Source organism: Ctenopharyngodon idella, chromosome 18, assembly GCF_019924925.1.
Source record: "Ctenopharyngodon idella isolate HZGC_01 chromosome 18, HZGC01, whole genome shotgun sequence".
Lineage (NCBI taxonomy): Eukaryota > Metazoa > Chordata > Actinopteri > Cypriniformes > Xenocyprididae > Ctenopharyngodon > Ctenopharyngodon idella.
The window spans coordinates 16048748-16063433 of record NC_067237.1 but is presented as its reverse complement, the minus strand read 5'-3'; the positions used below and the strand labels follow the sequence as shown (position 1 = coordinate 16063433).

Sequence of the window (14686 nt, the reverse complement as noted above, 5' to 3'; positions counted from 1 at the left end):
TCCAATGAGAGCAGTCTCAATACTATGGTACGGTCTAAATCCTGACTGGAAATCCTCACAGATACTATTTCTTTCTAAAAAGGAACATGGTTGTGATGATACTGCCTTTTCTAGTATTTTTGTCAGAAAAGTAAGATTTGAGATCGGCCTGTAATTGACTAATTCTTTAGGATCAAGTTGTGGCTTTTTAATAAGAGGTTTAATAATAGCCAGCATAAAACTTTTTGGTACGTATTCCTAGTGATAAAGATGTAATTAATTAACGATATTAAGATGAGGATCTATGACCTTTGGAAGCATCTCTTTCAATAGCTTTGTCAGTATAGGGTCTAACATACATGTTGTTGATTTTGATGATTTAATAAGTTTAGACAATTCTTCCTCTCCTAAAGCAGTGAATGAATTGAATTTTTCCTCAGGGACACTACAGTGCACTATCTGACGCGATACTGTAGTAGACGGTTGCATGGTTATAATTTTCTCTCTAATATTGTCAATCTTGCAAGTTCATAAATTCATTACTGCTGTGCTGTTTGGAAACATCAGAAGTTGAAGCTTTATTTCTTGTTAATTTAGCTACTGTATCAAATAAATACCTAGGGTTGTTTATTTTCTTCTAAAAGATTTGAAAAATAGGCAGATCTAGCAGTTTTTAAGGCCTTTCTGTACTCAATCATTCTCTCTCTCCATGAAAGGCGAAAAACTTCTAGTTTTGTTTTCTTCCATCTGCGTTCCATTTTTCTGGCAGCTCCCTTTAGGGCCCGAGTGTGCTCGTTGTACCACGGTGTTGGATTAATTTCCTTTATCTTTTTTAAGCGCAAAGGAGCAACTGAGTCTAATGTACTGGAAAAGACAGAGACAATAGTTTCTGTTGCAACATGGAGGTCTTCTAAGCTATCTGGTATGCTAAGGCGATGAAACTGATCAGGAAGATTATTATATAAAGCGATCTTTAGTGGTACAAGTGATGGTTCTACCATATTTATGGCAGGGAGGCAGTTTTGCAGCCTTGACTAAATGTAATATACACGAGACTGGGTAATGATCTGAGATGTCGTCACTCTGCTGCATAATTTTAGTGGCTTCAATATCGATTCCATGTGACAATATTAGATCTAAAGTATGATTACGACAATGAGTGGGTCCTGACACGTGTTGTCTGACTCCAGTAGAGTTTAGCATGTCTGTAAATGCCAATCCCAATGCGTCTTTTTTATTATCTACATGGATATTAAAATCACCAACAACAAGGACTTTATCCGCAGCTAGTACTAACTCCGATAGAAAATAAGCAAATTCTTTGATAAAATCTGTATGGTGTCCTGGTGGCCTGTATACAGTAGCCAGCACAAATGTCAACTTACATAACATTACATAAAGTACCATCACTTTGAAGGGATTATATTTGAAAGACTTTTGACTAATACTGTAAATATTACTATAAATTAAAGCAACCCTTTGCCTTTCTGACAAGGATTGTGTCGATAATCGTAACCTTAAGGGCTAGACTAATTTAAAGTAATGTAATCGTCCGGTTTTAGCCAAGTTTCTGTCAAACACGGCACATCTAGATTATTGTCTGTGATAATATAATTTACAATAAGTGCTTTTGAAGAAAGGGATCTAATATTTAACAACTTAAGCTTTATCATTTGTTTATCAGTATTATCTCTATTTTTTATTTGTTGAACATCAATTAAATTTTTACCCTTAAATGGGTTTGGAAGTTTTTTGTTTTTACTAGTTCGGGGTACAGACACAGTCTCTATGTGATAATATCTAGGTGTAAAAGTTTCTATGTGTTGGGAATTATCTGACTTCTGTAACGTGAGGCAGCTAGCAGACGGTCGGTTTAGCCAGTCTGTCTGCTTCCTGACCTGGACCCCAGTTTGTCATGTTTCAGCTCTAAGACTATGTGCCATATTACTAGAGAGAAGAGCAGCACCATCCCGGGAGGGATGAATACCATCTCTTTTCAACAGGTCAGGTCTGCCCCAAAAACGTTTCCAATTGTCTGTGAAACCTATATTATTCTGCGGACACCACTTAGACAGCCAGCCATTGAGTGATGATAATTTGCTAACTATCTCATCACTCCGACGAAAAGGAAGAGGGCCAGAGCAAATGACTTTTTCTGACATTGTACTTGCGAGTTCACACACCTCTTTAATGTTAATTTTAGTGATCTCCGACTGGCGAAGTCGAACATCATTAGTACCGACATGAATTATAATTTTAGAGTATTTACGATTAGCATTAGCCAGCACTTTTAAATTTGCTTTGATGTCAGGTGCTCTGGCTCCCGGCAAACATTTGACTATGGTGGCTGGTGTCTCTATTTTCACGTTCCGTGTAATAGAATCGCCAACAACTAGGGCACTTTCAACAGGATTCTCAGTGGGTGCATCACTGAGTGGGTTTGATGTTCTTATTGGAATGGAACCCTAGTGAAAAAATAGTATACTTAAGCACAATTTATTTGTATGTACTTTAGTATAACTAAATGTACTTGTGGCACACTATAAATTGGTATACTTAAAGTCTGCTAAATTGGAACAACTAATTTTGTACTAAATGCATTTTAGTTGTCCAAAAGCAGTGCTGAAGTTCAACTAAAGTTGTATTAAATATACTTGTTTGTGCTAAAGTGGAACTATTCCAAGTATACTTAAGTACACTTTAAATATGCTCTTGTATTTAAGTTTTGAAATGCAGAATTCACTCAGCATAATCTTCAAATGTATTTTGGTGACATTAGAATCGCAATTCAATTACACTGTAAGAGTGTTAAACATACATTAATATTATACTGATAACAAACTTTTAGTGATTTTAAAACACATTGCAATGGCATTCCAAATTAACTTGAAGTGTGCTAATGGAATCATTATAGTGAGCTTCAAATAGGCTACAATAAAGTAATCTTTATAGATAAAGTCACAGCTTTAGAATATGCCTTTTACAGACACCAGTAACTTACTTATCCAGTGAACATCAATGAGACAATTGGAACAGATATATATTTGTATATATGTAGAAACCAGTATAGGGTTGCTGTCGCATAAGAGCACTCACTTTACCTGTTGCGCCACCACTCAGATATACTGAATGCAAAACTGGGGTTACTTTGTGTTCTCTCTATACTGTTACAAGTACAGCTATAAGTAAACAGATTTTCAGATTATCAGATTAATGACAGCACAAATTATATGGATTAAAAGACTGCAAATTGCTGAGTAAAGTCTCAATGTAGGCACAGTAAGTGGTGCGTGAAAATAAACATGAAACGGCCTGTATATAACAAACGCAACATTCATTATCAAGAATGTTTTGCTTCCCTTTTACTTGACATAATCATTAACGCAACATGAAGCGATTGCATAAACCGGCACATTAGTTTTATTCTTGTGCACGCACTAAAACACAGACAGTTCTGTTCATTGGTGGAAGAATGTGAACATACTGAACTGCTTGTGTTTCAGTGCGTGCAGATGGAATAACACCATCTGTAACATTTCTCTGCCGATTGACTCTGCGCGCTTCAACTCTCAATGCACCACAACTGCTCCTGACGTAAAACGCAATTAAATGAATTGGCGATCTCGCATTACGCTGCGGATTTAAATGTGATGCATGAATTTTCTTAAGAGTTTCTGAGTTAGGTGCATGATGATGAGAAAACATGTCAGAGGCAATGGATGTAGAATCTGCCCTAGTGAAAAAAAACCTACCAAAATGTATTTAAAATAGGCCTACATTCATTTCATGCTAACTACAAACCCATTAATATATATATATTTACTGACATAAATATTCTAATTAAACTTTACTTGGAGTTCTTCTTTATTGCACAATGCATATTTCTTAATACTAAGAATAAAAAATGTGTTTATTATCACTATTAGTAAGGATTTTATGATCACTGTATAATTTGAATGCAAGATATTTAAAGTGAACCTAAAGTATACTTGCAATAGTTCCACTTTAGCACAATAAAAAAGTATATCTTTAGTTGGACCTCAACACAAAAATACTTGCTCCAATTTAGCAGACTTTAAGTATACCAATTTAGTATACTAAAAGTACAATTGCAGGGTATTTATATTAAGTACATAAATATGTAAATGCATTTGTAGTATACTTAGCATAAAATGAATATATTTCAAATACGTTTTAGTATATTTATTTTTCACTAGGGAAGAGTGGTGTTTTCCGCGGCTAGGCCGCCTCACCATTACCCAATTGCCCTGCTGCGCGGGCTCTACAGCCGGAACTGAACAATGTACAGAGTTCACTAAGCTAGTCGCATCCAAAACAGTATCTGAAGCCCTTGCATTCTTACTATCCTCGATTAAGGTTTGGATGCGTGTCTCTAATTCTGAGATTTTCTCTGTCAGCCTGACTATTTCCCTACATTTATGACATGTAAATCCTTTGTCGCTGACAGAGAAAGCTATACTGAACATGTGACAAACAGAACACGATATAACACTAGGAGAGGATGACACAACTCACCATGTTTGTAGACTGATCCGACTTACCACAGCTGTTTGATGAACGCGTAGAAAAAGAAAAAGGAGTGCGCAAGAGACTGATGACACTAGTTCTAGATTTACAGCAGCTCCTCTAGCCAATCAATCGAAGAGAGGTAGATGACATAATTTCAATGCGACTTATGGCTACTGATGCTCACACTCATACAGGGGAAGATAACAGTTTAATTTGAAACTTTACAAGGACTTTCAGGCTGTAAAGTTTTAATGTGCAGTCTTGTTATGATTGTTAATCTTTATGTTCATAATATATGGTATTTGGTGTTAAAATATTACTTGGCTCATGATGCTAATATGCTAAGGCAACTGTAGCTAATATACTTCTTCATTGTTGTTAAACGATCATAGGTAACCTAGTGAATTAATTCTAAGACTGAATGTATCATTTCTGAATTGACTACTATAATGTTACAGAGGAGATAGTTACAAAAACCAGGTGGATTTGATATGCAGTGATTTATTCACACATTTATTGTGTTTATTTACATAACTACATAAGTGCACAATACTATAAGATTAATGTTTTAAATATAGCTTTAAAAACAAAATTATAGATCAGGGATAGGCAACATCAGTTCTGGAGTGCCGCTGTCCTGCAGAGTGTAGCTCCACCTCCCGAAAAAAAAAAAAAAAAAAAAAAAACTCACCTGTCTATAGTATTAATAATCCTGAAGACACTGATTAGCTGGTTAAGGTGTGTTTGATTAGGTTGAAGCTAAACTCTTCACCTGCCCATCCTTGTTATAGAAATATGAATTTAAATAGCCAATAGGTGGTGGAAAGTTACTGTCTTTGAGTGAGTCTTTCTTTCAAATGTCTCGTTCAAATCAGGAATTCATTGATGAAACACTGCTGTGTTGCTTGGAGACGAGCGATGCTGTTCTGCTGTGGCTTTGTTTGATACTCCTTTCATCAAAATAGCACAAAAACACACTCAAAATTAACTTATTGCTATATTGATTTATACAACAGCTCAATAAACATTTGCAATCACTCTAATATTTTGGAAAACACTCTTGCTGGTGTGAAGGCTATTGCTTAACTTAATTTTATAATCTCAGTGTTAAAATGTGATAAAATTCATAAACCAACACCCTTTTCAATGACATACTGTACTTGGAAGACTAAAGATTTAGTAAGTGCTAAATCTGCAGGTACAGAACGGCAGTAATGTGCTGTGTAACAACAACAGTCACCAGGCTTTTAGCGCCCTCTGCAGGCATTTGTTATAATATATATTATGTACTTATAACATTTCAGGGAAAAACACTCTTGATGTGTTTAAATATGCAGATTAGCTTGTTTTGGTTTAGAAGAAATCTACAGATGCAAACAGATTGAGGATAGTAGGCTTAAAACAAACACCATCTAAATGTGTATTTTGAAAGTTTTCTTTCCATTAGAGTAAAAGAAGACATGGAAGCAAAAATAGACCAAAATCCTAAAATTGCCCACTACATGAAAGAAGTATTCCAATTACACCAAAATAATTAAAACGATTTATTGATTTGTGCAAAATAAACAAATTATTTTTGAAACTATGTCCCTCTCCTTTGTGTAGTCATTTATTCTAAATATATAGCTACTTGAAAATAGTAGTGTGGAAAACATGCACATTGTGGCATTGATTCCTTTGCTGTTGCCTGCTCTTGTGATAAACCTAGTGAATACTAAAGAAGACAACGGTCTCTGTGTGAACTGATTATTTTGTAGAAATCTGTGGAGTATGAAACAATTGCAAGAGTGTGAGGGAATTAAAATAATTTGGTAAGGAAGTCAGAGTTGTGTTAATATATCTAACATTTTGTTTATTATTTTTTAAATAATATAAGAAGTGCCCTTTTTTCCACTTGAGCCCCTGCCCCCCAAAATGTCTTTGCACGTCCCTGGCTAAATCTGCACGATTTTTCATATCAACAGGAAAAAATATTCCAGGATATATTCTCTTGATACACTCTTGCTTCAGAGTGGTCATGATTAATGAAATGCTAAAGCCCACAGGCACATTGATGTGATTGGTTACAGGGTAGTTTGTGACGTCACAAACACCAGCAATTTCATACCATGTTTTTGAAACTGTCTTTAGATCACTACAGTTTTAAAGAGAAAATACTCAGCAATGGTGTTGACTTATGAATTTGCACATGGTTTGTCTTAAATCATATTAAAAACACCACATAGACATATAAACAACATTAAAAACTTGATTTCCACCACAGCGGAACTGTAATTTATAATTAATTATAAACACATCTTCATTCCTTTTGAGTCTCCAACAGTGTGTAAATTTATCCATGTTAGCAGTGCAGCACACTATCAAGCTCATTCAGAATCGAATGTTTGGCAAACATCAACGAAATATATGCCATATCTACATGATCTGATATGTTGCATCTCAAACAGTTTGTAATAATCCATTTTGAGTTATATATACTGAGTGAGCTTCTCCTGTATTGTTTATACCTGAGTGTATTGTGAGCCATCTCCCAGCAAGAGGGCGGGGAGCATGAGTCATTTGCATTTAAAAGTACACACACCATATCAGTGCATTTTTTTTTCTCCCACCCAAAAATAGTCAGTTAAAACATGGTATAATATAAAATCCACAGGGTTTTTTAAGCTGAAATTTCACAGACACATTCTGGGGACACCTGAGACTTATATTAAATCTTGTAAAAAGGGGCATAATAGGTCACATTTAACAGCAACTGTGTGAGATTACATTTTTATAGGCTTTTAGCTGGAAAGTAAAAGGATCAAATAATCTTTTCAGATTGTAGTATGCTGATCTCTTCTCTGCTTCCTACAGTTAATGGTACAGTTGTGTATCTTCATCATGTTTTGTAATATTTCATTTAGGCTCAATAAGTGTGATCTAACAAAGGAAAGCTGTTCAGCTCTTGCTTCAGTTCTCAGTTCAGACTCCAGCTCTCTGAAGGATCTTGAACTGAGCAATAATAATCTGCAGGATTCAGGAGTGAAGCTGCTTTGTGATGGACTGAAAAATAACCGTAAACTGGAGAAAATCAGGTGAGATGATTTCTAACATATTAAAGGTCTATGGGCCTTTTGTTTGCCTCTATATCCTATTTTTTCTATTTTCTAATTTGTACAAGAAAGAAAATATAATTTACAAACCATTTCCTTTAGGGCAGAGGTGCCCAAACTTTTTACAACAGAGGGCCAAAAATCAAATTGATCACGGTCTGTGGGCTGAAAGTAAAAGTTGCATTTTATCAAAATTTTATATTAAATTTAAAGTGGTTAACTGTCATAATTTACTCATTTAACTATCCCAGTTTTTCAGTACAGTGAATCTTTATTGCTGTTTTTAATGTTTTAGTTACTTTTAAACACCAACTGACATTTAAAAAAAAAGAAACTAAGTGAACATTTAAACAAATAAATGTTCAAATAAATGAACTTGAACAAATAATAAAATAAGTGAACATTTAAATTAATCCACAAATAATTTAAAAAATGCAAAATAGATTTGTATTTCAGACAGAACGTGTAAACTGTTAACAGTAAACAGAACATTTACTGGTTAAAATATAAATTAAGTCTATTATTAAGGGAATAGCCATCTTTAAATTAAGCTTGATAATTAAATAACTTAATGGCATTTATTACATGACTCTAATATGTGATTCTGAAGTAAATACTACACTAGTTTTATTACTGGATGAATCAGTGTTTTTCAAAGAATCTTTTGAATGAATGATTCAGTGACAATTACAATTTTTTTTTAATCATTCGTTTGTCGCCACCTAGTGGCATAATGGTGTAATGATATCTTCATTTGAGGCGACGTGCTACGTCAAGGTTTTTTGCTCTATTTTGATTGCTGTTATAGACATCTGTGTTTATATCCAAACTATAAACCTTAATCCAATTAATTCTGTGATAATCTGAATGATTGTAAGAAAGAAATAGTAATACTGTTTGGTGAAAAGGCTGTTTTGAAGCTGTTTCCTATATATTACAATTACTCTTTCTGGATCAGAACGCAGATCTTAATGTCCGGTGTGATTTTTGTCAAAGGTTTAATAGTCACAGGAGAATTGTAATTTAGGAATAAGATTGTGTGGGCTTTTAACATTTAATTGTGCAGCTCTATGGCACAGTGTATATTCTACAAACGTTCCCACGTATGCATAATATGAGGATGAAAACAACAACAAAAAAGAACTTTCTTAAAAACTGAAACATGCATTTATGCATAATAATGTATAATAAGTAATGCTTAAATTCAAACTTGGCAGTGTGATTTTTATTAATTTGTGCATTTATTTCCTCAATCTCGCATGCTTCGCGCTTGTTGTGGCAGCGCATGTAAAAATAGAGAATAATAATACAAACATAAACGATTATTAAATTCTGCAATGCACTTTAATTATCAGATAGATAGATTTTTTTCACCCCTAAGGAGTCTTCCTTCAGACATACTTCCCATTGTAGGTTTTGTTTCGCTCTCAATGTGTGTGGTAAACAGCCCATAAGGGTTGCGTTAGAGTGCTCTGCATCTCGACTCTTTGATGGAAATTAAGCTGCTGTAAGTTCAGACAAATGAAAACAGCTATGCCAGTATATTATCTAGAATTATTCACAGTATTTTAGTGCCCACAGTAAAAATATTGTACATATTAATTGCCGCAATAAATAGCATCACCGATTGCCGGCACTTCAATGGCAGGTTTTTTATAGGCTGTATTTTTCACCTAATAACGGGCCATAGTTTGGGCATCTCTGCTTTTGGGCTTAAAATTGTTCAGGTAATTTTGAGAATAACTGATTAATAAGCTGAATGTTACATTTTCATTCCTGTTGTAGACTTTCAGACTGTGGCATCACAGAAGAAGGTTATAAAGCTCTGGCTTCAGCTCTGAGATCAAACCCTCTATCACACCTGATAGAGCTGGATCTCACAGGAAATGATCCTGGACAATCAGGAGTGAAGGAGCTCAGTAATTTACTACAGGATCCAGACTGTCAACTCAAGATGAGGTGAGTTTTTTTTAATTAAAGTGCAGTAGTTTTAAGTTAGTTATGAAAGATTATTAATCCGTCACTTTAAAAAGAACTAATGCAGGGTTTTTCTGGAACTGTAATTTTCTGGAACTGTAATTTATAATTAATTATAATTCATAAACACATCTTCATTCCTTTTGAGTCTCCAACAGTGTGTAAATTTAGCCATGTTAGCAGTGCAGCATGCTATCAAGCTCATTCAGAATCAAATGTTCAGTAAACATCAACAAAATATATGCCATACCTACGTGATCTGATATGTTGCATCTCAAACAGTTTGTAATAATCCATTTTGAGAGTTATATATACTGAGTGAACTTCTCCTGTATTGTTTATGCCTGAGTGTATTGTGAGCCCTCTCCCAGCAAGGGTGCGGGGAGCATGAGTCATTTGCATTTAAAGGTACACACACCATATCAGTGCATTTTTTTTCCCACTCAAAAATAGGCAGTTAAAACATGGTATAATATAAAATCCACAGGGTTTTTTAAGCTGAAATTTCACAGACACATTCTGGGGACATCTGAGACTTATATTAAATCTTGTAAAAAGGGGCATAATAGGTCACCTTTAACAGCAACTGTATGAGGTTACATTTTTATAGACTTTTAAACAGGAGTATTACTAATAGCTGGAAAGTAAAAGGATCAAATAATCTTTTCAGATTGTAGTATGCTGATCTCTTCTCTACTTCCTACAGTTAATAGTACAGTTGTGTATCTTCATCATGTTTTGTAATATTCTCAGTTCAGACTCCAGCTCTCTGAAGAATCTTGAACTGAGCAATAATAATCTGCAGGATTCAGGAGTGAAGCCACCTTGTGATGGACTGAAAAATAACCGTAAACTGGAGAAAATCAGGTGAGATGATTTCTAACATATTAAAGGTCTATGGGCCTTTTGTTTGCCTCTATATCCTATTTTTTTTCTATTTTCTAATTTGTACAAGAAAGAAAATATAATTTACAAACCATTTCCTTTAGGGCAGAGGTGCCCAAACTTTTTACAACAGAGGGCCAAAAATCAAATTGATCACGGTCTGTGGGCTGAAAGTAAAAGTTGCATTTTATCAAAAGTTTATTTATATTTTAGATATTTCAATAATAAGATAATGAAGTGAAGTGAAGTGAAGTGACCCATACTCAGAATTTGTGCTCTGCATTTAATCCAGATGATTAGTGAACACACACTGCAAGCTGTGAACACCCACACCTGGTGCCGGGGAAGTAACAGGGGTTAGGTGCTTTGCTCAAGGCCTTGTCTGTCCCTGCGTTCCATTCGGAAGGGCTCATCTCTATGCCCTAATCCCTTCAAAGGGTTTACCTTCCGGAGTGAGAGGTTCGAAGGGATGAAGGGTGTAGGGGTCAAAAAAACTATTTTTTGGAACACACTTCTGCGTCATCTTAACGAGACAATCAAGGAGGCGCCTTCGTCTTTTTCCCCCTGGTTTACTCTTTGTATTAATACGCATTCATTTACTGTAACATTAGAAGCTACTGGTGGTCTTTTACGTTAAATATATTGTGTCTTTGTATTTGAAACATTTGACTGGACTGATAAAGGGAACTGTAAAGTATTTTTGTTGAAGTACAATGTCATTTTGACCATAATAATATACCAAATCTAACTCATATAAATATTACAGTAGTATAAGCTTTTGTATATTTTTTAAGTTATTAAGCAATATCTCATAGGTTAGGTTCCTTTGTGTTTTATATAATGGCCACTAGGACGTGCGCTAGACCTATGTTTTAACTTATGATCAGTTTTAGGGGTGTAACGATTCACTCGTTTTCTCGATTACGTTGAATCGTGAATTGTTAATTTTGGTCGATAATCGATGTAAAATGCTGAGAATCGGATTAATCGCGATCCTATAGCGATTCAGTGCTTTAAAATATATAAACATAAAATTAATACATGCGCGAATTGATGGGAGACGTTGTGCGCCGTCATTCGCGCCCTCACAGCTCTCCTTCACAGATACACGCTGCGCGTTTTTTTCCAGAATCACAATAAGGAAAATGTTCCGTATAAAAGAGAACAAAGAGGGATTTTATAACTATTCCATGAAGAAAAGTTAGTTTAGGTTTAGTTGGGAAAGTGCATGATATTCTAGTCTCTCCATGCAAGCATTAGTATGTTTAATGTACCTGGGACATTTTAATAAGGTTGTGTAGCCATTAACACTATCCTACACTATAGTTAACATGAACTAACAATACTTTTAAAGCCTTTTAAAATTTTGGCTTATGTAAATTTCTACAAATGGCAACTTTTAGGCTATTAAAATAAAGTTAAGTAGCATAATTAAGAACTAAGATGAACTTACATTAACAATGGACAAAAGGTTGTTTTTTGCCCTTACTCTCTGACCTCCTGAAGGTCGCTGAGTAATACGCACCCTGACTAAGACACATTGGGGAAAGCATTTCAATAACCCTAATGAATGCATATAAAAATGCAGAATCGAATCGAATTAATCAAATCGCATCAAATTTTAATGTGAGTTGTCTCGAATCAAATCGTTCTGAATTTGCAAAAATCGTTCTTGAATCGAATTGAACACCTATGAATCGTGAATCGAATCGATTCGCTGTCTACCCAAAGATTCACAGCCCTAATCGGTTTTCCCTGAAGAGATATACGTTGTTAAAATGAAAGTAAAAGTGTGACGCATGTTTGTTGTGTTTTGCTGTGAAATGAGAGCTCCGTGTCTTTATTAAAATCAACACTTTAAGTATTTATCTCTCATCCACCCCTTACCCACCTGCAATTAACTGACATATGTTTTATTACTTGTCCTGCCCAAAATATATAACCGCAATCCGCAGATCACTATTGTGAGCTCTTACATAATGTCCTGAGCCTCCGCTACTTTTGAGACCATAAAATTTCAAGGCCAGAGGTGAACCGATCTTTCCAGCACAGAACCACCTTTTCTGCAGTGGAAATGCATGCCGCGGAACGGTTCAAGAATGGACACCAGCTGGGAACCGCACCGGAACCTGTGTCAAAGGGATATTTGAGCATGTGACTGCCTGTCAGAATTTTGTCGACAGCCACAGCCAGAGGCGGCACAAAATTTGACGGAGGCGATGGCCTCGTAATTCTCTATGCAGGAAAAATCCCGTAAAGGCTCTTTGAAAAACTTGAAAACTCATTATATGGCAGGTAATGTCAGTGTACTTCCTTTATTTTTAGGTTTTTGGGTCCTGATGCCGAAGAAGCCTGTAAATATCTGACTGAAGATCTTCACATTAAAAACCTGTTACTCCTGAGTGAGCTGAATCTGAGTCGACGTGAACTAGGAGACACACAAGTGAATCAGATCGCTGCTCTACTGAAGGATAAACACTGTACACTCAACACACTGAAGTGAGTATTTTACCTGGTGTAATACTTTACAAGTAAAATATCTATAAAAATAACATTGTCGCTGTTCATAAAGAAAGTTTTAAGATTAACTGAAGAGTGTTACCTTTTTCTTTCTCTTCAGGATGAATAATAACAGTATTACAGCAGAAGGCTGTGCTGCTCTGACTTCAGCGTTTAATTCAAACCCATCAAACCTGATAGAGCTGGATCTGAGTGGAAATAAACTAGGAAACTCAGGAATTGAGGAGATCTGTCCTCTGTTGGAAAATACACAATGCAGATTGATGAAACTGAAGTGTGTACTTTTATTTATCCACATTTCAATATGATATGCCTGTTATCAGATTAACTGTCTTGAAAATCGATTATTTAGGCTAAAATATTAGTAGCAGTATTATTAGATATTGTTCTAAGCACTGTAAGTATGAAATAATATGTAAATCTGTGTTGAGACATTCAGTTTAATAAGATATTATGGGTTACATTTCATGATTTTAATATGAAATTTTTAAAATTACTTTGCTTGTTTTTTAGTGTTGAACATGTTTTTGTTCTGTTAACTGAATAATCGTCTGAATTGTCTTACATTTTTCTTTCTGTTCTAGACTCTCAGACTGCAGTATCACAGAAGAAGGTTATAAATCTCTGGCTTCAGCTCTGAGATCAAACCCTTCACACCTGACAGAGCTGGATCTCACAGGAAATGATCCTGGACAATCAGGAGTGAAGGAGCTCAATGATTTACTACAGGAGGAACATTGTAAATTAAAGTCCAGGTGATTAATGTCTTTAAATATTTCAAAAATAAGCCACAGATGTGATATCTGCTATATGAAACTAAGGTGATTGGGAATTGTAGAGGAATTGCCATTAAAGGAAGAGGAATTTACAGGATACATAAAATTCAACAGTCACACAACAATTTTGTGACACGAACCTTGTGATAAAACATAATTACTTCATTTTGACTTTCTGATTAGACTTCTCCCAAACTAATTTGAAAATCAGTGAACACCATTTCTGTAATCGAATAACATAATCTTCTAATTCTCTCATTTAAAATTTGAGATAAATTATAGCATTCTGGAAAATAACCTTCTACAATGCACCATGAAAATTGTGTAAAATAATGAGATTATGTTTTAAATAATGTTGTGTGTATGAATAGAAAATTCTTAATTTGATTCTTGATTTGATTCAATTAATAATTTTCACTAGCCTCACCACAAAAAAGTAATAAATAAATAAAATAGTTATTTTTGACCCATAACCTTGTAGTGTAGTAAATAAGGTTGAAACCAAAATTTTAGATACCAGTGAAATTTCATCATTCTTGATTCCAATTTCGATACCACAGCTAAAACTACTAGATAAACAATGGTAAAGCAGTCAAATGAAAATGTTCTGCTTGAATAGATTTGATACCCAGACTTATAGATATCTGTCTAAGAGGGAGACCGGTTACTACATTCGTCACATTGCTGTACCTTGTCTTTAAAAGGCCACAAGCACCAAAAATCCTGTTTCACAAAAATGCACTGTAACAGTATCAGAAACATTACTGCTCATTCGGAAGACACATGCAACCAAAACTGTATTTTGATTCATTATAGTACAAGCAGGTCCACTTGATGAGGTTGATGCCCTGTCATAGTCCACTCTTTTTTTCCCCAAATGCATCTATTAATGCATTTTGGAATAAACTGGTAATTGTCAACTAAGTG

The 14686-nt window shown here is 34.9% G+C and overlaps 1 protein-coding gene across 50 annotated transcripts in view; it reads left to right on the top strand.

The window, feature by feature from the left end:
* The window catches only part of LOC127500029 (uncharacterized), a 162447-nt gene that overhangs the window by 42189 nt on the left and 105572 nt on the right, over positions 1-14686 (top strand). For 49 of the 50 annotated variants that reach the window (XM_051870886.1, XM_051870862.1, XM_051870878.1 and 46 more), the window contains 6 exons: positions 7413-7583; positions 9387-9560; positions 10332-10445; positions 12789-12962; positions 13084-13257; positions 13568-13738. In XM_051870886.1, the coding sequence (XP_051726846.1) occupies positions 7413-7583; positions 9387-9560; positions 10332-10445; positions 12789-12962; positions 13084-13257; positions 13568-13738 (978 nt within the window). The remainder of the gene's footprint in view (positions 1-7412; positions 7584-9386; positions 9561-10331; positions 10446-12788; positions 12963-13083; positions 13258-13567; positions 13739-14686) is intronic. The other variant, XM_051870865.1, reaches the window with a different exon arrangement.